The sequence below is a fragment of the Ambystoma mexicanum genome, chromosome 2q (assembly GCF_040938575.1).
Source record: "Ambystoma mexicanum isolate Mex_15411 chromosome 2q, UKY_AmexF1_1, whole genome shotgun sequence".
NCBI classification, from domain to species: domain Eukaryota; kingdom Metazoa; phylum Chordata; class Amphibia; order Caudata; family Ambystomatidae; genus Ambystoma; species Ambystoma mexicanum.
In genome coordinates this window covers 875,222,710-875,243,733 of record NC_090924.1, presented here as the reverse complement: position 1 = coordinate 875,243,733, position 21,024 = coordinate 875,222,710, and the positions used below count along the sequence as shown (strand labels likewise).

Sequence of the window (21,024 nt, the reverse complement as noted above, 5' to 3'; positions counted from 1 at the left end):
GTGCTATTGCCCCTACTTCCATTTCTTTTACCACGCCTAGTATGCCCCATGAGGTCCAGACATAATCCATCTTCGATGATGTCCTGTGCACGTGGGAGAAGTAAGTGTACCCTTTTGCGTCCCCCTCCTTTTCTCTCCAGTCGTCCACTAGTGCCAGCATGTCCATCTTGTCTTTTAGTTCCTTGGATGGTCCCCCCGGGTTCCCAATCGTCCCACGCTTCTTGCAGTTTGTGGCTCCCAGGCTATATTAAGGTCCCCCATTAAAATGATAGACCCTCTGGCAAAGCCCTCCAACTTGTTCAAGGCCTTTTGTATGAACTTGTCCTGGCCGGTGTTTGGTGCGTACATGATGGCTATCATGTATAGCTCTTCCCCACGCTGCATAATTATGGCGAGGTACCTCCCGCTGTTGTCCTTTTCCCAGTTAGATATTACCTCAAGAGACGATCGAATGGCCACGAGAACTCCTCCCTTTTTTCCTTTCTTAATTAGCCTGGAACACCTTGTTGCACCCTTTTATTCTAACCCTGTGCGCGTCCCCAGGTTCTATGTGCGTCTCCTGGAGCGCCACAATGTCCGGTTTCTCTCTGTAAGAACCTTTTATAATTTTTTTCCTTTTTAGCGGGGAGTTAAGGCCCCTAACATTTAGCGTCATTAAGGCTAGGTCGTTGCTACTATTCAAACCCATTGTGTTGCTTGGGGATCTTCCTAGTCCTTATGTTTTGGATGAGTTGCCCCCCCCCACACCCGCTGGGTAGACTCAATCGGCCTCTAGCACTTCCTGCTGTGGATACGCAGGTATTGAGTCCTTTCCTTTCCCCAGCTATACGACCTGCAGACTTGTCCCAGCCCATTTTTGATTCCAGGTCCCTGTTCCCCCCCCCCCCCCCCCCTCCCTCCATCCCCCCCTTCTCCCTTCCCCCCCTCCCACCTGCTGAATGGTCTCTTATAGGGGTTGCCCTCCCTGTGCATTCATTTCAGCTTAGTGTTTAGCCTCCCTGGTATTATTGTGTTAGTTCTCGGCCACTCTGGCCCCTCTCGTGTCCCTTGCATTTCACTTTAGACCTTTCCCACGTTCTCTTTGTTCCATTTTCTAACACCCACTCTAGGCCCCTCCTGCCTCTAGTGCTGGGTTCTGGATCCTCCTCCTCAATTCCCAGGATGTTCGCTCCTTCGTTGCATGTTGTAATGCAGTGTTGTTTTCCCTCCCATTCAAACAGCAGACCAAAGGGGAATGTCTAGTGTTATCTAATGCCCTTCTCAGTGAGGAACCTTGTTATGGTGCTCATTCTTCTCCTTTTTAGTAATGTTGTGTAGGACAGATATTGGAAGAATTGAAGCTCAGTTCTGTTATATTTTATTTGTTTCGCCCTCCTCTCTGCCCGCAGGATCTCTTCCTTCTGGCCGTATTCATGGAGGGCTGCCAGGATGTCTCTGGGCATGGCTCCTGGTTCTTTTGTGTGCCAACCCTATGGACCCTATCCAATTTGAGCTCGGACTCCCCTTCCAAGTCTATTAGGTTGGAGAAAATTTGCCTGACCGCATCCTTGAGGTCCTTGTCGTGGACTTCTTCAGGGAGACCTTTAATCCTAACCTTCTATCTCCTGGACCTATTTTCGAGATCCATGGCCTGTAATTCCAGGTTGTACGTGGTGGCTGCCAGTTTTTCCACCAGGTCTTCTGTCTTCCTTGCTTCTTCCGCCAGGTCCTGCAGTGCCGTCTCATTCGTGTCGGCCCTCTCTTCCAGTTTGCTTATGTACCCCTTCACCTCATGGAGGGCTGAGGCCCAGTCCTCTCTGATCCTGGCCAGTTGGTTTTCTACTGTGCCCGCTATTTTGTGACCTAAGTCATGTTTGAGGATATCTTGGGTGACTGTTTGGAATGCCCCGCCTCCTCTTGTTTTTGCCTGGTTTCTTGGGATTCCGGGGTCCCGTCCCACTCCGATTGAGCCTATGTGTCTTTCCTCCAGAGTTTGTTGATGGGAACCTCTTGGGCTTTCTTTGAGGGTTTTAAGGGCCATGCTGTTCTTTGCCCTTATTCTGTCATGATGCCTACCCCCGAGCATCCAGACCAAGTCCATCAACCCCGGAAGCAGGCATCATGTTACCTGGAGCAAACCCAGCAACCCCTGTTAGGGGCTATCTGGGTACAGTCCTGGCGCCTATGGCGCCAGGCTCATATTGGACATCAGTCCTGGCGCCTATGGCGCCAGGCTCATATGTTAAAACTTACCTGATGCAGACCATGCTGCAAGGGATCCAAGCATCCAAGCCCATGTGAGGCTTGAAGGGACTATTTTATCTTAGGGACTATTTTGTTACTCGGGTGTGGCTGTGGAGGAATACTTACCTGGGACTACTTTGAAGGCTATTTAAACCACGCCCGAAGAGCAGCACATGCTTCGCGTTATTCTGCATCCAGCAGCGTAATGCTCACCGTGTCTGCAGTCAGCATCCAGCATCCTGCCACGCCCGCCTCGAGTCCAGAGCGCTTAGAAAGAAGAGAAAGAAGAAGAAAGGTTAGAACAAGAACTTTACTGGATTTCTTACCTGATTTCGGATTCAGTGTATCTTCGAACCAGAAACAAACTTCATTTTAAACGCGTCACATCGCCAGCAGTAGCGCCGTGCAAATACTCAACGTTCCTCGCAGCAGCTCTACGATCCGGTGCTGTCTCCATCAACTGGTTGCCACATTCCAGCGCCAAAGGGGGACAAGAAAACAACAAGGTGAGCCAAGGGAACAAACGAGAACAATCTCTTGCCACCATATGCTTACCTGATTTTACCGCAGGAGGTATTATCCACCAGCACGCCAAATCTTCCTACGCTGCACCTGCAAGAAAAGAGAAAGCAGCGAGTTAAACCTTGGCATCATTTACCGGACAGTGTTACAAAACACAGACTCTTACCTGAACGCTTTCAGCTGCCACAAGACGATCATCTTTTGGGTCTAAGCTGCAAAAGAAACAAGGAATTGGACAAGAGTGATTAATCAGACATTTTGAACTCATTAGAACTATATACTTACGGCCTTTCGCCCGGAGGTTTGGAGCCTAGATTTGTCCAGAACTCTTCCAATATCCTCAAGCCAGTGAAGTAACTGGCCATCAACGCGCCCCTGCATTCTTCGCAGGATGGAGAGCTCATCCTACAAAACTATAAGGTGAGCTTTGTGAAAGGGAATGTCAGAAGTGATAAGTGCGGACGCAGTGAGGTGTTAATACTTAAATCCACAGATGGCTAATTCCCTGTCCCCATCTTTAGGAGACTACTTCTACGGGTCAAGCAGACGAAGCTAGGTGGGCCAGTCCAGTCAGTCATCTCTGCACTACGCATCACGTTGGTGGATACCGGGGCTGTCAAGTTCTGCTCGACACCCCTTTGGGAGCCAGGTGAGCGTAACATATTCTCCGGCATCCTCTCCCGGCCTCGTGGGGGACGAATCCCTCTTGGTCTGATAATTTCAAGTTCCGGTCTTCTGGTGGTGTACTGCTGGTGGACTCACCCATGTGCCACCTTCTTTTGCGGGCCCTTTCTTTGCAGCTATTGGGCAGTCCTCTCCTTGTGAAGGTCCAGGGGGTTATTCACGGCGTGTTGACTCCCTCACCGAAGCCTTGTCTGCAGGGCTTCTATTCCTCCAGTTCCCGCTCTTTCAGGGTGCAACGTCTCGCAGTATCCCCCTGACCTGGGTTTTCAGCTATGCCCCCCCTTGTTATTAGGGGCCTCATCCCCTGTGATTGCCTCTGTATGTTAGATTAGGTGTTCCTGTCACCCCCTGGACACTACACCTTTGTTCCTTTATCCTGCATTGTGGTTCCGTTCCAGAATGTCTTATGGGACCGTGTCTCGGTTTGCTCGGGGCCTGCGAGGTGTGGGGCATTGGCCCTTTCTGGACGCTTTCCTCTCCTGATTGGTTGGTGTGGGGTGGTAGCGAGGTGCTCCTCTGGGTATGTGCAGCTTCTCTGTGGCCCAGAACCTCCTCCCTCCCTTGGGCTGTCCTGTGGGCTCTTCCTCGGTGTGATCGCGTTATGGGATGCGGGGGCGTTGGTTAAACCTCCCTATTTGGTTTTCTCCAAGGGGAAGATGAGTGAGGCCATCCTTCTTCACAAATGTATTCTCTGATTTCCATCTCTCTCAAAAGATCCATCTTCCTGTCTATTTGTTCCTCTTCCTCTTCCTCATCCTTCCAAGGCAGTGCAACGATTCCATCGGATGGACCTGGTGCTGGCCCTCAGCTACTACATATCTTGGACAAGGGAAAGCAGGAAAGATGACTAGCTTTTTTTGTATTATGCTGGTGCCCATGCTGGCAGGGCTGTAACCGAGACTCTGTCAAGGTGGACCATCCATCTGCATGTCAGAATGCTACGATCTGGCTGGTAAGGATGTGCCTGAAAGTCGCTGGGATCATTCTTCCAGATGGTCGGTTGCCACATCGGCTCTGCAACATGTAGTCCTGGTTCTGGACATTTGCCAGGCAGCTACTTGGGCTTTTATGCACATGTTTGCAAGTCATTATGCATGGATTCTGTCAGGACAGGTTGCTCGTTATGTTAGTGGCCCTTTAATGTTTTCTGGTTTAGATGGTGTCCTAGCTGTCCTCCAGATCAAAGTACTGTCATAGGAGTCTATCATAGATGAGCAATCCATTAGAAGAACAAATTGCTACCCTCTCAGTAATGTTCTTTCTGATTAATGTTCCTCCCACGGATTGCTCATAGACTTCCCATTATGCCCTACTTGGCGGATGGCTAGTACACCTTGGTTCTGCAGTCCCTCAATGTCAGATTGCTTGGAAAAAATTGTGGAAACGCTCACAGGGTGCAGCGCCTCTATATATATACTGACCCTGATGTCATGTCTGGCTCGCGGGGCACAGAATATATATACAATGATTGTTCCTGTCCTCTCTAATTCCATACTGCGATATTTTAAAGCAGTGTATGATTTAAACCTTCCGAGAAGGACCATGCAATAGTGTAGAATCCTAAACACATGGTGGTGAAACAACCATTAACAATATTTGGTTTTTTATGGTAGCCTCTTTATTGTTTTCGTGGCTAGTATTTTTAATTATATTCTTAAAACAAGAACAAACCAAGTGTTCAGATAAAACAAGGTAGTACAGGGGGTCACCTTGGTTTTTGCTTGACACAACTTAGTCAGTTACAGATCGACAACTGTGCATGTGTAAAAAGGTAAATACAAAGACAAAAGGACAAACTTGAAAACAGGTGCAGTTCTCTGGGGGTGAACACAGTATTGCTTCATAAAGGTCCACCATTCCATGGGTTCAAAGCTGTAACATATTGGATTCAATTACTGTTTTTCTCAATACATTCAAACAGAACAATAATTTTAGAAAAGCACAGAATTCAAACAATTATATTTGCTCATATAACCGTGGTTAGAAAATCAGGATGTCTAGAGAGACTGGTCCGACGTCTATTAAAGAGTGGAGGAGATTTAGTGTGGTCCTGAAAAAGGTGGTCTGCAAACAGTTTCCACAAGGATCACTGACGTTTCGATTGTTTATATTCACAATCTTCTTCTGGGGCCTTGTATATGTGGGTCTCCCTATAGATAAACAAAGAAAAAGGTGTCCACTTTAGGAGAGGGTACCAAGTGTTTCTGTATACAATACAAGTGGAAGGATAAAAAAGCTACATGTAGATGTTGCTATAATAAAAAAGTGAAGGGCTGTGAGCCCTTAAAGTACAGTGGCTGACCTTTCCTAGGAGCTGACTGGAGCCTTCTGTGGTTCCCCGGTTCTGTGGAGGTGGTGATATGTGGGCTGTGCAGAAATGTCACAGTCTGTGCGGGCTGGACATGTGGTTCAACCCATGGCCTGGGGGTATGAGTCCATTGAGGCGGCCCTGTAGGTGAAAGTAGACAGAAAGGCAAGGCAGAGTAGTATCAATATGTGACTAAGCCCTCTGTCATGTATTTACTACGAAAAGGGTGCCTTTTAGGAGAAAAAGGCTTACGGTCTATAGCAGAAGTGTCAAAGTGACTGCAGTGAGATAGCACCATGGGCTCACCTGTATCAGTTGGGGTTTAGCATGCGGCTCGAGCGACTCCTCCGTGTGCTGGTAGTCCAAAGAGGAGTGGTCTTTGAATGCGGGAGAGCGCTAATCGTCATGCATCTAAATGCTGCCGGCGCGTCTGGTTAGTGTCTCTGCTGCCGCGCATGCGCGAGACACGGCAATCCCATGTCCGCGATGCGCGCGCACGCGCTTGCCGTCTAGTGTCCCGGCCGGCGCGCATGTGCACGGCTTGTCCACGTAGTGTCAGCTGGGTGCGCACGCGCACTGTAGTGCAGGGGGCAGGATATGCCTGTATACCCCAGCGCTGCAGCCACAACCCTAAAGCTCAGAAAAACAACGACTAGGGCGGCAGTGAGACTGTGTCTCCCAGCGCGACACGCGAATAGTTTATGCATCGCATATACACGTGTCAGGGGGAGTAAGCACCAACATTTGAAGATCGGTGAGAGCTCACTACATGTAGGGCTGTATGGTCAGTAAGGGCGTATGAACTACAGTGCGGCCCCTATTTGGCTGACACTGGTGAGGGTGCCAGCTACGTGGTGTGTAAAGCCCTACCATATATTGGCATCAGTTGGTACGAATCTAGTCCTAACCTCTGGAACAGTACTAGGTCATCAGGGGCTCCTGTTGTTGTTTAGAGGGCATTTATCAGGTAGTGGTCTGATAGTCCAAGGGGGCTGCTTCGTTAAGGCCATTTGTCAGGGTCTGCAACTTGAATATCCACCAGGATTCCTTATGTTTAAGAGAGTTTGATATGTTGGTGGTGCCTATAACTCGATCAATCACCCACCATTTGAATGAATCATGGGCATGTTGTAGTTCCATGAAGTGTGAGACCAAAGGTGCATTGTGTACCCTACACCTTATCCTTGATTTGTGTTCACTTATTCTTTTATGTACAGGTCTGGACGTTTGGCCCACGTATCTGAGTCTGCATGCGCACTCAATGAGATAAATTGCATTAGTTGTTTTACAATTAGTGAATTGTCTGAGCTCCCAGTCCTTGTTTCCTATGGGGAAGGATTTCATTTTTAGTGTCTGTCTGCAGGCCATACATGAGCCACATGGGTGATGCCCACGGATTTCTCGCATGTTCCATAAAGAGGATCTTGGTGATTTTCTACGGGACCTGGCATGGGTCAATAGATCCTTCAGGTTCTTATTCCTCTTCAGGGCCATCCTTGGTACTGGTTCGTCTGGTAAATTAAGTTGGACGATAGGCCAGTATTTTTTAATCATATGCCTGAATTGCGATGTGTTGGCACCAAATGTGGAGATGCATGCCAGTATATTGTTTGGGCCGGGTTCAGAATCCTGGGTTTTTGCAGTGAGCAATGTTTCTCTTGGAGTGTAGAGAGCCCTCTTCATTGAATTTTTGAGCAGTTTCTTGGGGTAACCCCTAGTGACCAATTTCTGTTGAAGCAAGTTTGCGTGTATCTTGAACTCTCCTGTTTCGGTGCAATTTCTACGTATTCTGAGGAATTGTCCGTATGGTAAGTTGTCGCGTAGGTTTCTGGGATGGTGGCTATTATAGTGTAGGATGGTATTTCTATCTGTTTCTTTTTTGTAAATCGAGCAAATCAACTGATTTTCTTTTGCTGCGATTTTGAGGTCCAGAAAGTTGACTTTTATGTTGCTATGTTCCATGGTGAATTGGATATCTTCTGATCTACCGTTCAACCATGTGAAGAAACTTTGTAGCTTGGTGTTCTCTCCTTCCCAAATAAAAATGATGTCATCTATATACCTGCGCCAAAGATGGATGTTCTCTTTAAATGGATTGTTTGCGTTCAGAATGAAGCTTTGCTCGTATTCAGCCATAAAGATAATCGCCATGCTGGGGGCGAATGCTGCACCCATAGCGGTTCCACTGATTTGTAGATAGAATGACTCGTTAAAACAAAAAAAGTTGTTGGTGAGTGCTAGTTCTAATAGTTCCACGATGAAGTTGATGGGCACTCTTCTTTGTGTCATATGTCTGGTAAGATGGTGTCGGATGGTTTCAATAGCTTGGTCTTGCGGAATGCTCGTATAGAGACTCTTAATATCCATCGTGACAAGTTGATTCCTGGTATTATCGAAAGGTTCATGTTCAAAGGTAGTGATAGTCATCATCGTATCCCTCAGGTATGAGGCTGTTTTTTGGCATAGTGGCTTAAGAAAGTAGTCTATAAATTTGCAGGTGGGTTCCAGTATGGAGCCGCATCCGGAGACTATAGGTCTTCCAGGGGGCATGCGGCTATTTTTGTGAATTTTGGGTAGAGCATAGAAGGCCGGGGTGCGTCCCTCTGTGGTATTGAGGAACGCCTCCTCTTTCTCTGAAATCCAGTTCCTTTCTTGGGCAAATTTAGTTATTTCTTGTATCTTAGCTCTAATGTTGTTGGGGCCCCCCGCTGTGCCCTATTGTAGCAGAAGGTATCATAAATGAGCAATCGTTGGGAACATTAGAAAGAAAGTTAGCAAGAGGTAAGTAATTTTGTTCTTCCCGAAAGGCCACCTTTCCCGAATGGTGGCCTGTCTAGGAACTAGCACATGCGTTATTCGTGCCCGTGTGCAAGGAAGTGAAAGCAGAGGCCGTGTCACTGAGAGAAACTAGCAAGGCCTTGATGGAAAAAAACTAGGCAAACTGGAGCAGTGGGTGGGCAACCGGGGGGTGGGGGGGAAGAGAAGAAAGAGAATGGTGGCTGCTGAAAAGTCCCCCGCATAAGAGCAAAGACCAGAGGGGTGCGAGCCGTCAACAATGACTTGACGCATCGGTAATGCCAGTTCCAGGTACACAGGTCTCAGCAAACCCGGACTGGGATGGCATAATAGATCCAAGTAACAAACATGTGACAGCCATATCATCAGTTGAGCCCAACATACTTTTCGTGTTTACTGTAAAGAGACGTATTGCCTAATAGGAGGCCATACTGCACATGTAGCAAATCGTTGGGTATTACAAAGTTGATGAAATGGGACCAGGTTTTCTGATATTTGTGCATCTTTTGTTACATGATGGCTGTAAGCTTGCACTTCTCTAACCTATACCAAATCCATTCCACCAGTCTGAGATGGCGAGAGAAATGGGCATTTTTTTTCTTTCTGCCTTCGTCAGCCTAACTGCTATTAGTGTGTAATCATTTGAAAGTAGTAACTGTTTGGGCAATGGGCTTCATTATGATTGAAGTGCCCTAGTAATACCACTTGAGGATGAAGTCGAAAGCATACCTTATATAGCTTTGGTGTGTGAGTGGCATTACCTCCTCCTAGAATGCCTCGGTTGTACATCACCCACCAATTGTGTTCCACTTGCCCTCTCGCCAGTAAACAACACAAAAAGACCAGAAGTTGAGATGGATATGTTCTTTTAACGTGTGCTGGGCTGAGGTGCCTTCAGAAGAATTATTTTCTCAAAGTTTTGTTAAAGTGAGGATTTCACAGCTCTAACCTGTATGTTGTCACAGGAAGATGCAAACCCTGAAGGTTGAAGGGTTAGCCCCCACCCACGGAAAATATACCAGTGATTAGGAGTGCAATCTCTGTTATCTAGGGTCTCGCAGATTGACAATTCCTAGAAGGGGACTTTGTGTAGACATACATACGTTCTGAATTGTGTGGTTTCTTGACCGTAAGAGTGATGGACTCAATGTCACAATATTTAAACCTTTCAGCTTCTGTAAGGGAGAAAGCTTGAATACAACCTTCAAAGTCTAAAGGTGTCTCAACGTATATAACCCCTCCAAACTGTTGAGCCCTATGGCTCGGAGGAAAGTCTGATTATGTGGCGTTTCCTTCTTGTTTTCCTCCAAAGGAACAACACTTTCAAACTTCAGTAACTGTGTCCTTTCTTGTGAATATTTCTAGATGCTCTCACAGTATACCTCCTTCGTGTATGTCTCAATTGGGACACTCTGGCACATCATTTAGAAAATACTTGTCTCAGCATCTCATGTCAAGCGATCCCCTTGCCTTTTCAGCACCTTGTGTTGCAAGTGCTCATCTCAGCTTCTCAGTACTTCATACGGCTAGTGATTGTTTCACCAGCTGTGGACCTCATATGGTAAATGTGCTTTCCCAGCTCAGCTTTTCACTTGGCAGATGTCTGTCTTGTCTTCTCCGCCCTGTATGCAGTAAATTCTCTCCTAACCGTGTTTAAGGCACGCTGCCAACATGCTACTGCCAGCATCCTTCTCTCTCGCTCCATGCTCTTCCCCTGAGGCCCCTTTTTCTTTTTTTTTTTTTTTCATTTTTTTTACTGCTTTTGGTTCCCATCTCCACCCCATTCTTACCTTCCAATTGATCATCTGCGATGGGATTGGACTGGACTCGAGCAATCCATCCCCCACCTCTCTGCAACAGTAACTTGCTCTGAGAGTTAACAGATGCCCATCAGCCATTTTGCATTTCCACTTAATCTGATGGTGCGCTTGGATCCACTGAGGCTGCACCCCCTCACTGACTCTGGCAGAGTTGCAACTATGGGTGTCTGGCTGAATGTGTGTTTGGAATTCGGGATGCATAGACCTGCACTACCATTCCATATCCTGGGGTTGAAGCCAACTCTTAGCTCCAGGTATGCAGCCCTGTATTGCACTATGTGGCTGGGGTTCCGGTTATTGATATGCTCCTCGACTCGTTCACGTTGTCACTAGTCGCATCTCCAGGAAAATGCAAACTGCTTGGTACCAGTGCCCTCTTCTGCGCACGTTCAGACCACTCACTCCAGTTTATGACTTCAGAACTGTTGTCCAAGTCCTTGTCCTCACCCTGACGCATGCTGTTGCCAGTCTCAAGAAATTCAACCACATGATTCTTATCTTCTAGGAACTGTGATGGCTGATTCTCCAGGCCAAAATCACCTTCAAGATATTAGCCTGCATCACAATCACGACAATGGCAAACCAGCACCCTAACGATAATCTCACTATCTCACGAGGTCCGTGCAGAACGCGAAGTATCAGTATTGACATACTTCAAAACAAGGAATAGAAGAAGGAAAAGCAAGTCTTTTCTCTCATCTGCATTCCGCTACATGCTGGTGCACATCAGGAGTGCTCTTCCCTTTATGCTTTCTCGGATGAAAAATAAGACCTTACCCTTCAAACAAAAATCACCCTAACCATTGATTGTTGTAACATGTATAACTCCCCTACTTGCTCTTCAGCCCTCTCCACGAGCCCAGTGTTCTTTATTATACATTCCCTCTTTATTATACATTCCCTCTATATTGTACTGCACTCAGCTAACCAGGCTTTCCCTGTCAAACTCCATCACAACATGCATGCATGCATGAATATATTGTCAGCTCATTTTGTTGTAGTATTAAATGCTATCACATAGTTGTGCCTTGCAGGCATGATACATGTGTTATTTTAAATAAAGGGTTGTTGTCCACGTATTGAGTTAGCCACTATTAATGGTAGACTGGGACTGAGGGAGTAAGCAGCCTGGCAGATAGGTGGCAGACTACAACACTTGTTTGTTGGGAGTGTGAAGAGTCTCCACATAGCAGATTGTACAGTTTGTGGTATATAGTGAATGTGAAAAGTTTCACATGTTTCCAGTTTAAGGCATTCCATTATCTTTTGTTCTCCTTAATTTTTGTTCATGTTGGAGACCTCCAAAATATGCATATGTTGTAGGTGGCAAGAAGCATAAGAATAGCTTCAGACAACTGCTGATCCAGGAAACCAGAATGTCTCTAAACATATAGGTAAGAATTTAGGGTCCATATTTGGTGAACGTCAGATGTTCGTGATCATGAGAACAGGTGCTTACAGCCCTCCGCATTAGTGGGGGGCTGGCAATTGGCTTTAGTTCTTTATGCTCTTTTCCTATGCTAAGGCATCTTACTGGAAATGTATAGTCTTCCTGCAGATGAGCTCTGTGCTCCCGGTGTATCTGAACCTGTCACATTGGTATCAAGTATGACAGTATAAAGTTATCCTAAGTGAATTTTTCTTTGTCCTTTTAAGAACCAATTTCAATGTTGAGCATTTTTTCATGTAAAAATATTTCTGAGGCTTGTGGAATCTGCTTAGATCATATGCTGTGCATAGGCCGACATCTAGTGGAAGCTGCAGAGTATTACAGTTGTTGTTTTCGAAACTCGAAAAGGTACGTCGAATAGGGCGTGCCAGCAATACTATCCCTAGTGTGATATCTCCTGTACCCATGATCCCTCACGCGTGTAGGTCCCTCAGATTGTTTTTTTCTGCCATACTAGTCGGTCTCATGTGTGCAGAGTTCCTTTCGGCATATAGCCTTATCTATATTTCAGTTACTGTTAAATCTCTTCCTATCCTTTATTCACTGAACGCCAAAGGAGGACGCCGGTGACTATCGGAGAGACTTCCGTCAAAGGCTGCTGCGACAGACCCCCAGGCTTTGGAAGGCCACCTCTGGCCTCCGCCCAGTCAGTAGGGAGAGTGGGGGGAGGATATATATTTATTACATGACCATGCTAGTGGCCATGTAGTTATGGTTAAGTTGCTGTTTCCATAGGAAGAGCACTTTTTGGGCGGCTTATAACTTGGCTCCCCCTTGATGAATCCTCACTAAACCTTGCAAAGAAAGTATATGGCCCACTCTGAATTCTTTTGTAAAGTTTGGTGAGGTTTGGTCCAGTGGGGGCAAAGTTATAGGGGGGTCCCAAAATTTGCGGACTTTTGCGTAGTCCGTGAACAACGGGACGTGTCCGCTGATTGGATGGTGAGAAAACGTGAAATGCGTCTGTTTTCTTGAAAACGCCCGCCATCTTGGATTCGCTGAGTTTTTTGGGGTCCGCGAACAGCGCAGTGAAGACTTTTCTTTAAAAAAAGCAGCATTTCACTAGTCCAACTCGACAAACAATCTCTAGGGAGGTGGGGGGGGGGTGAGGATTCAATTTGATATGACCATAAGAAGTCAAACCACGGGTTGGTCCGCAAACACTCTGGATGTCCTGGGACAGTCCTGTGGTGGTTGCGGACACTTCAGATGTCCTAGTACATCTCTACCTATTTCTGCATTACAGGGTTGGGGAAAAGCAGTTTTTGGATGGGTTATAACTTTTGCGCACTCAATGAAACTGCATGTAATTTTGCCATTTTATTCTAGAACTAATCCTGAATGGTTTTGCAAATTCTTTGGGGATTCTGTCAAGAGGGGGCAAAATTAGAGGGGGAGGTCCCACAATATTGTAAAGGCATATAAATGTAGTGTCATTTGACGAATCTGCACAACATTTGGCAAAACGATTTTGCATCTAGATATAAATGGTTTTCTAAAGTTTGGTGGGATTTTCTCAAGAGGGGGTGAAATTAGAGAGGGGGTCTCAACAATTTTTAATGGCTTATAACTTTGTTGCTATTTGACGAATGTGGACAAAAGTTTTGAGAAAGATTATAGACCAAACCTTCAATGTTTGTGTAAAGACTGAATGGATTTTGTCGAGTGTGGGCTAAGTTATTTGACTATTGTATGTACATACATTTTGACACTTTTTAAAAAATAAAATATGGGTGGATTTCGAGCAAACTTGTGAGGAGCATTGGCAAGGACATGGTTTTGCAAATGTGCCCATGCTTTATTTTTTGACAAGTGTAATAATGTAGGTACAAAAAATAGTCATATACCTTTGGTGACTGAGGTATAGCCTGTGGCCGTGGGCAGTAGCCAGATTGTCTGGGTCATGGCATAAGGTTATTGCACGGACAATCTGGCTACTGGCCATGACCGCTAGGGACGAAAAATGGTGTTAAAGTGGCTATGTCTACCTGGGACCAGATATGTGGTAAAGATATTTGAAGGTCGGATAGGTTTGAAAGGGAAAAAAGGTGCTTGTGGTAATATGTTCATAGGGTTTTGCGGGCTGCCATGGCAACGGAAGAGGGGCTGTGTATGGAGCCCCGCCTTCATTTCCATGTTGGCTGCGTCCCGCTATAGGAAGAAAAATCTGTTTTAGCACCCTGGGTTCCCACTTTGGGAACCAGGGGTGCTAATAGGCTTTATTCCCCATTTCAAGGGCTGCAACGGACGATAATGGTCCGTAGCCCTCCTTATTTATTTATTTATAACGCACCAATGCCCGCAGATATCAGACTTTGTGGTTACAGTATTTGTTGAGGAAGATGAGGTGGAGGAAAGCAGCTTACTACTTGCTGGGAAAGGAATAACCTTTCTGAGAGCATTGCGGTCATTGGATTTGGAGTGGTGGCGCATGGAGGTTGTCCCGTAGGAGTAATGTCCAGGTAGTCTGCGACTGAGTACAAAATTGCACTCCGTGCATTTCACTTTGGTAGCTTTAGCCTTTGGTACACTCCCAACAGTAGCAAAGAACTGGTACACCCATGATCCGATCTTGGTGCTAGAAGTAGGCACTTCCTCCACCTCATCTTCTTGGTCCTCTTCATTGTCTTTGAAAGTACTGTGCTTTTTTTGTTGTGAAGGTCCTCCAGCTGATGGTGGTGGTGGCTCTTGGGGATGAGGGATGGCAATAACAGATGCCATTTTTAAGATAAATAGCAGTTTTGATAAAATTCTTCCAAGTATGTACTGTGTACTAAATTGGTAATGGATAGTGAGTACGAAAAGGTGTTGGAGGTGTGCAAGGGAAATTTTGAAGTTGAAAGTTCCTAGATCAGTAGAAAATGCAGTTCTGAACTGTCTGCGAAGGACGGATCTTATTGTGAAGTGCAGACAGGTTCTCGGACACGACATCATGCCGTGCGCCAGCGTATGGTCATGTGGCACTGTCCGGAAGGTCCGCAATGAAGTCAGATGTTTGTAGATATCTACGGATGCAAAACTAGTTGAAATAGTTGCAAAAAGTGTATAGAAGTGTTAACAATGAATCTAGAAGGTGGGAAATGGCAGAGTTTTAACGTGACACTTTGTAAATTGGACACACATATTGTTACATTTGGTAAGTATGATATTAGTAAGTTGTAGGAAAATAGCATGCACTGGTAAAAACCCATGAAATTCACTGAAAAAACATTGTTAAAGAGACGTTATGGTTAAGTTGGACTAATAAAAACCTATGAAATTCAATGAAAAAACTTTGTTAAAGGGACGTTATGGTAAAGTTGCACTAATAAAAACCTATAAAATCCAGTAAAAAATGTTAAAAGGATGTTATGGTTACAAGTAAAATCGAAAAACCCCTGAAATTCGCCAGTTAAGGTAAGCTAAGCAACCATAACTTGCGCCACCACTGTGCACTGCTAAGACTAACACCCAGGACATCAAAGATGACATCACAAATATCATTGAAAGCTGCTTCAGCTACCCAGGCGCCGACCCCGTAGGACTGGCCAGCGGGCATGTTGTGGGGACCACACCCAGCAGCAAAAGCGCAACACGTTCCGCTTCAGGTCCCCTCCCCTCCCATCCATCCGTAGTAGGGGGGCGCATTACCAACTTCACCCACGCATGAGAGGAGATCACCTCGGACAGATGGTTGCTGTCCACAGTGTCTGGAGGCTACTGCATCGAGTTACTACAGCGCCCCCATGACATCCACCACGACAGAAAGTACACTCGCAGGAGCATCAGAGAATCCTCCCTGAGGAGATCGCAACTCTGCTATCAAAGGACGCCATAGAGGTCGTCCCGGCAAATCAGGGGTATTTATTCAACCTACTTCCTTGTGCCAAAGAAAGATCTCACAATGCACCCCGTATTAGATTTGTGCCCTGCAAACAAGTATGTCAAGCCATAAAAGTCCTGCATGACTACGCTACAAGAGGTAATCCCCCTACTAAATAAGGGGGATTACATGGCAACACTGGATATGAAAGATGCCTATTTTCATATTTCAATGTTCCCAGCGCACAGAAGATTCTTGCGTACCAATATAATGAACCAGCACTACCAATTCAAGGTGCTGCCCTTCGGAATAGCCTCGGCTCCAAGGGTATTCACCAAGGTACTGGTGGTGGTAGTAGCGCACCTGCGCAGGGAGCCAATCCCAGTGTACCCTTACCTGCACGACTGGCTCATTACAGGGGAGTCCCCCCTAATTTGCAGACAAAACATCCAAAGAACCATCAACCTCCTCTTTCAATTGGGCTTCTCCATCAACGAGAAAAAGTCAAGCCTCGGGCCAAGCACCTCCAAACAGTTCCTCGGAGCTGTCCTAAATACTCACGAGGGGTTGGCCTTTCCGTCTGAGGAAAGAATTTGAAATGTGTTGCTGCAAACTCCTCAATATCAAGCCGGTCACCAAATAAGGGTGCGCAAAGTAATGTATTTGCTAGGCATGATGGCGTCTTGCATTTACCTGGTTCCCCACACGCGCCTGCGCATGTGACCCATGCAGGAGTGGTTGGCGAAACAGTGGTCTCAGGCAAGTGGTCGGTGGGATGTCCTAGTGGTCGTTCGTCAACACTAGTACAAAATCTTAGCTGGTGGACGAGAGGGAATCTAAGGAAAGGGAAACCCTCCTACGACTCAGAGGTTCAGGCCGTCGTCACAACAGACGCCTCCTTAACAGGGTGGGGAGCTCACTACCTTGTCCATACAGCTCAAGGTCTTTGGTCTCGCAAGGTTGCGCAGAACCACATCAATCTGCTGGAACGTCTAGCAGTATTCAGAGCACTTCGAGCATGAACCCCTCTTATCGAACCAGTCATTACAGGTCCTTACAGACAGCACAACTGCAATGTTTTACGTAAACAAACAGGGGGGCACTCGTTCTCAAAATCTGTCCAGGCTTGCCCAGCAAATTTGGAAATGGGCACTCAAACGGAAGATTTATCTTTCATCCCAACATGTTCCAGGGGAACTCAACTAGCTATCAGACTCTCTGAGCAGAGCTCCCCTTCCAGAGGAACATGAATGGCGACTACACGAAGATGTCGTAGAACACCTCTTCTCTCAGTGGGGTTTCCCCACAATAAACCTATTTGCCACAATCGAAAAGTCAATGCCCAGACTACGCGCCCAGGTTCCCCCAGCCAGGCTCCAAGGGGGGCCCCCTATGAATGAACTGGTCAGGGATATTTGCCTATGCTTTTCCACCAACCCCTCTAATGAGGAAGGTGGTGAACAAGATACACAAGGAACCAATGACACTTATCCTAGTTGCTCCTATGTGGACAACACAACCATGGTATCCAAATCTGCGCAAACTGGTGATGTGCAATCCCATCAAACTCCCATGCCAGTACAACCTACTCATCCAGCACGAGGGGCTAACAGTGCACCCACAGCCGCACTCAATGAACTTGGCAGCATGACTCCTGAGGTCATAGAGTTCGGACATCTCAACCTGCCACAGAGATGCATGGATATCTTGAAATAATCAAGAAAGCCAAACACTAGGCACTGTTACTTTGACAAATGGAGAAGATTCGTAATTTGGTGCCAGACTAAACAAACCAACCCTATAGAATGTAATCCATCACACATTCTAATTTACATGCTCCATTTGCTAGATGCAGGGTTAGTATTTAACTCCCTAAAGGTCCACCTGGCAGCTTTGTCAGCCTACACAACCTCTCACAATAAGTTGTCATGGTGGAAAGTACCAGTCATCAAAGCGTTTATGGAAGGGTTAAAATGACTCCACCCTCCAATTTCTAACCCGCCGCCAGGGTGGGACCTCAATGTGGTACTCGCTAAGCTCATGGGACCCCCTTTCGAGCGTATGCACAAGTCTAGTCTCAAGCACCTGACTTATAAAACTTCCTTCTTAGTGGCTATCACTTCCATAAGAAGGTTCAGTGAAATTCAAGCTTTGTCAGTGCAGGATCCTTTCTTCGTTCTACACAAAGACAAGCTGGTTTTACATACTCATTCTAGGTTCTCACCTAAATTCATCTCCAATTTTCATGTAAACCAGTCAATTGAGCTACCAGTTTTCTTCCAAGAACCCAAAAGCTCAGCTGATTTAAAACTCCATACACTAGATGTGAGGAGAGCAGCCCTCTACTACGTAGACGAGAAGGTGACTGCATTTCTAAGAATGCCATCTCTAGGTGGATAGTCGGATGTATCCAACTGTGCTAGTCCCTATCAGATAAAACACTGTGTTTTATGCCCAGGGCTCATTCCACAGGAGGTACCAGAGCCACTCTGTCCTTAATTGCAAATGTCCCCTTAGACAGTATTTGCAAAGCAGCTACATGGACCTCTGTACATACCTTCACTCAGCACTACTGCATAGACAATCATTCCAAGACAGATACACAAGTGGGACAAGCGGTTCTAAGACATTTATTCGCTCCTGAACCTTCTCCCATCCCACCTCCTTCATTACTCGCTAATCTATGCACAGCATGTGATCTAAGCAGATTGCACAAGCCTCAGAAGGGATACATTGCTCACCGTAATTATATTTCTGATGCTTGTATCTGCTTAGATTCACATGCGACCCACCCTTCCTCCCCTCGGAGAGAAGGCGCATGGATGCTTATGAGCTTGTCTGATAAGTATCTGCTTGGATACAACTGTACTCGCGCTACACCTCATGCTACCTCATGTCAGAAAAATACAATCTGAGGGACCTACACGCTTGAGGGAACATGGGTACAGGGGACGTCATCACACTAGGGATAGTATTACTGGCACGCCCTATTCGACGTCCCTTTTTTCCGAGTTTCCCATACGTGTTTCAAAAACAACAACTGTAATACTCTGCAGCTTCCACTAGATGTCGGCCTATGCACAGCATGTGCATCTAAGCAGATACAATCTAGTACTCTCCGTAGAATTGCTTTCCAGAGTCGCTATTGGTAGGTTTTCAGTTTAATTCAATTCTTCATATTCTTCAAGCGTGCAATTAGAAATAATTATTTCATTTTTCTTTTTTGTTAGAAACCATCTTGGTGGCCTTTTGCGATGTCCCCAGGCACGTTGGCATTTGCTTTTATATGGCCATTCATTGCACAATGGTTGGTGCATGCATACTTTCAAAGAAGAAGGTAAGAATATTTTGTTTGTGTATTAGCATTACTCTTGTGTATTAGCATTACTCTTACTCTTTCAGCATTGCCTGAAAAATAAGCAAGCATTAGTTGCCTATTTCCAAGACAGCATCCAAATCATTGAACAATAACCAACCAGATTTCGTAAGCAAACGTTCATCACACACCAAAGTTGAGGACATATTTCATTCCAGTTGAAGCCCTCAAGGCATTTGCTGTATCTTATGACATAAATGTTAACTTCTAGCGATGTCCTCAAACCTGTAAATAAACTTCTGCATCACCTGAAGTGCTCTTATTCAACATTTGACGCCAAATAATTGTTTTCATAACCCAACTGTACAGTAAGGAACACTGTTTTTGTCATGTTGCTGCTACTTTTGTGGCCAGGCCAACAACACCCATTCCAGACCCTGACAAACCGCAGTATGTCATTAGTCCAGCGGTCATGCTTGGACATCATGGACAAAAAATAGCATCCCTTATTTATCTATTTACAATTTGTAGTATGATTGAGAGAGTCACAAGCTCCTAAAGCTGCAGTGAACGCTTTACATCCCTATAAAACGAGGGGGGCTGCTGCTGTCTGCCTTAGAATGCATTTATTTCATACAAGGTTTTTCATTCGGTCTGTCATCAATGCTGTGTGACAAGGAATTAACAGAACCCAATACAAACGTACAGTTCAACACCTTTATTTTTAGCGTGGGTTAGCTGTTCTAAAAAGTGTAATGATGGGTTTGATCATATACTGTAAAGTGTCACCTGTCCTATCAGTATTCTCTCAGACACTGTGTAAGGAAGGCATGGTATCAAACAGTGAAGACAGACACAAGTGCTCACAGTTCAAGGGTGTTTATTGAACTTTAAGGAGGTTGAAAAAACGCCTATCTAAACCTATATGTAAGTATGGGAGCATGCTACGACCATCAAAATAAAGATAACACAGTCGTAGTAGTGCCTTTGTCAAAATAAAAGGGCCTATACTAAAGAAAATATTGCCTATCCCTACTTGTAAACAATAAACATTGTGGGAATTGATGTAGATGACAAAAGGTGTGTCATGAAACAATCTGTCAGGATGACTTTATAGTTAGTTCCCCTTTCCCGTCTTTTTACCACGGGACAAGGCGGCATACTTGGGATTCAAGCACACTTCAGTTCAGCTACGCACAAGGGCATGGTTCCAGTTCATATATCGTCTCTCTGCAACCAAAAGTCTCTTGCTCAATCAAGGAAGGATTCTCCCTCGCAAGACAAAAGTTCAACAGAGATTGTTCAAAGTTCCTTTCCTCTGGAGTTTACTTTTCAAGCAACAAAAGTCTTTTACTTCCACTTTGAGCCCCCCCATGCGTCAGGCTCAGACTCGGATTTCTTTCACAGTTCACTACAGACCGAAGACTTCCGATTGTGCAAAGGATTTGACTTAAACCCGGTATGCAGTAATAAAATTGCGGCAAAAATGTCACCTTTACAAAAAATCGCAGCAAAAATGCAGTGGTTTGACCCGGTAAAGGTGTACCCCTTTATACCATTTAAAGGGAGCGGGGATTGCGGGGGGTGTCCCCCGCTCCCTTTACATGGATTGTGGCGGTCAAACCACTGCCTTTTTGCCACAATTTTTTGTGTAAACAGCCATTTTTGCTTCAATTTTAACCCATGGAACCCTTAAATCTTTGCAGGACCACTTTGATTCTCTTCTTCATAAATCATATTGACATTTCATAAGTTCTGTTAGCAGGAAACATTCAGGCAGAGACCTTTCGATTGGGCACACATGCGGTGCCAGACCACTCTGCTACTTAGTATCATGCGTTCACTTCTCAAGATTATCGGCTTTCCCTTTTCATTTGCATCTTTCATCAAACTCCTTTTCCATTCGACTTCATAGGACACTCTGTTGCCACCCGTAACCTTTGTTCATACACAGCCAGGTTTCCCACAGTTGCCTTCAACTCACTGCCTATATACACGGTTCGGCTTGCGGCTTTGATCATGGAGTTAAGGGTGAAACCACGGCGGCTGCACTTCTCCCCCGACTCGACTAGTGAGTCAGGAGGGCCCCTGGTATCTCGGACA

General features: G+C 45.7%; 1 protein-coding gene across 6 annotated transcripts in view; it reads left to right on the top strand.

Moving 5' to 3' along the window:
- The window catches only part of ACBD5 (acyl-CoA binding domain containing 5), an 803,722-nt gene that overhangs the window by 693,226 nt on the left and 89,472 nt on the right, over positions 1 to 21,024 (top strand). For all 6 annotated transcript variants that reach the window (XM_069648118.1, XM_069648119.1, XM_069648117.1 and 3 more), the window contains one exon: positions 18,836 to 18,942. In XM_069648118.1, the coding sequence (XP_069504219.1) occupies positions 18,836 to 18,942 (107 nt within the window). The remainder of the gene's footprint in view (positions 1 to 18,835; positions 18,943 to 21,024) is intronic.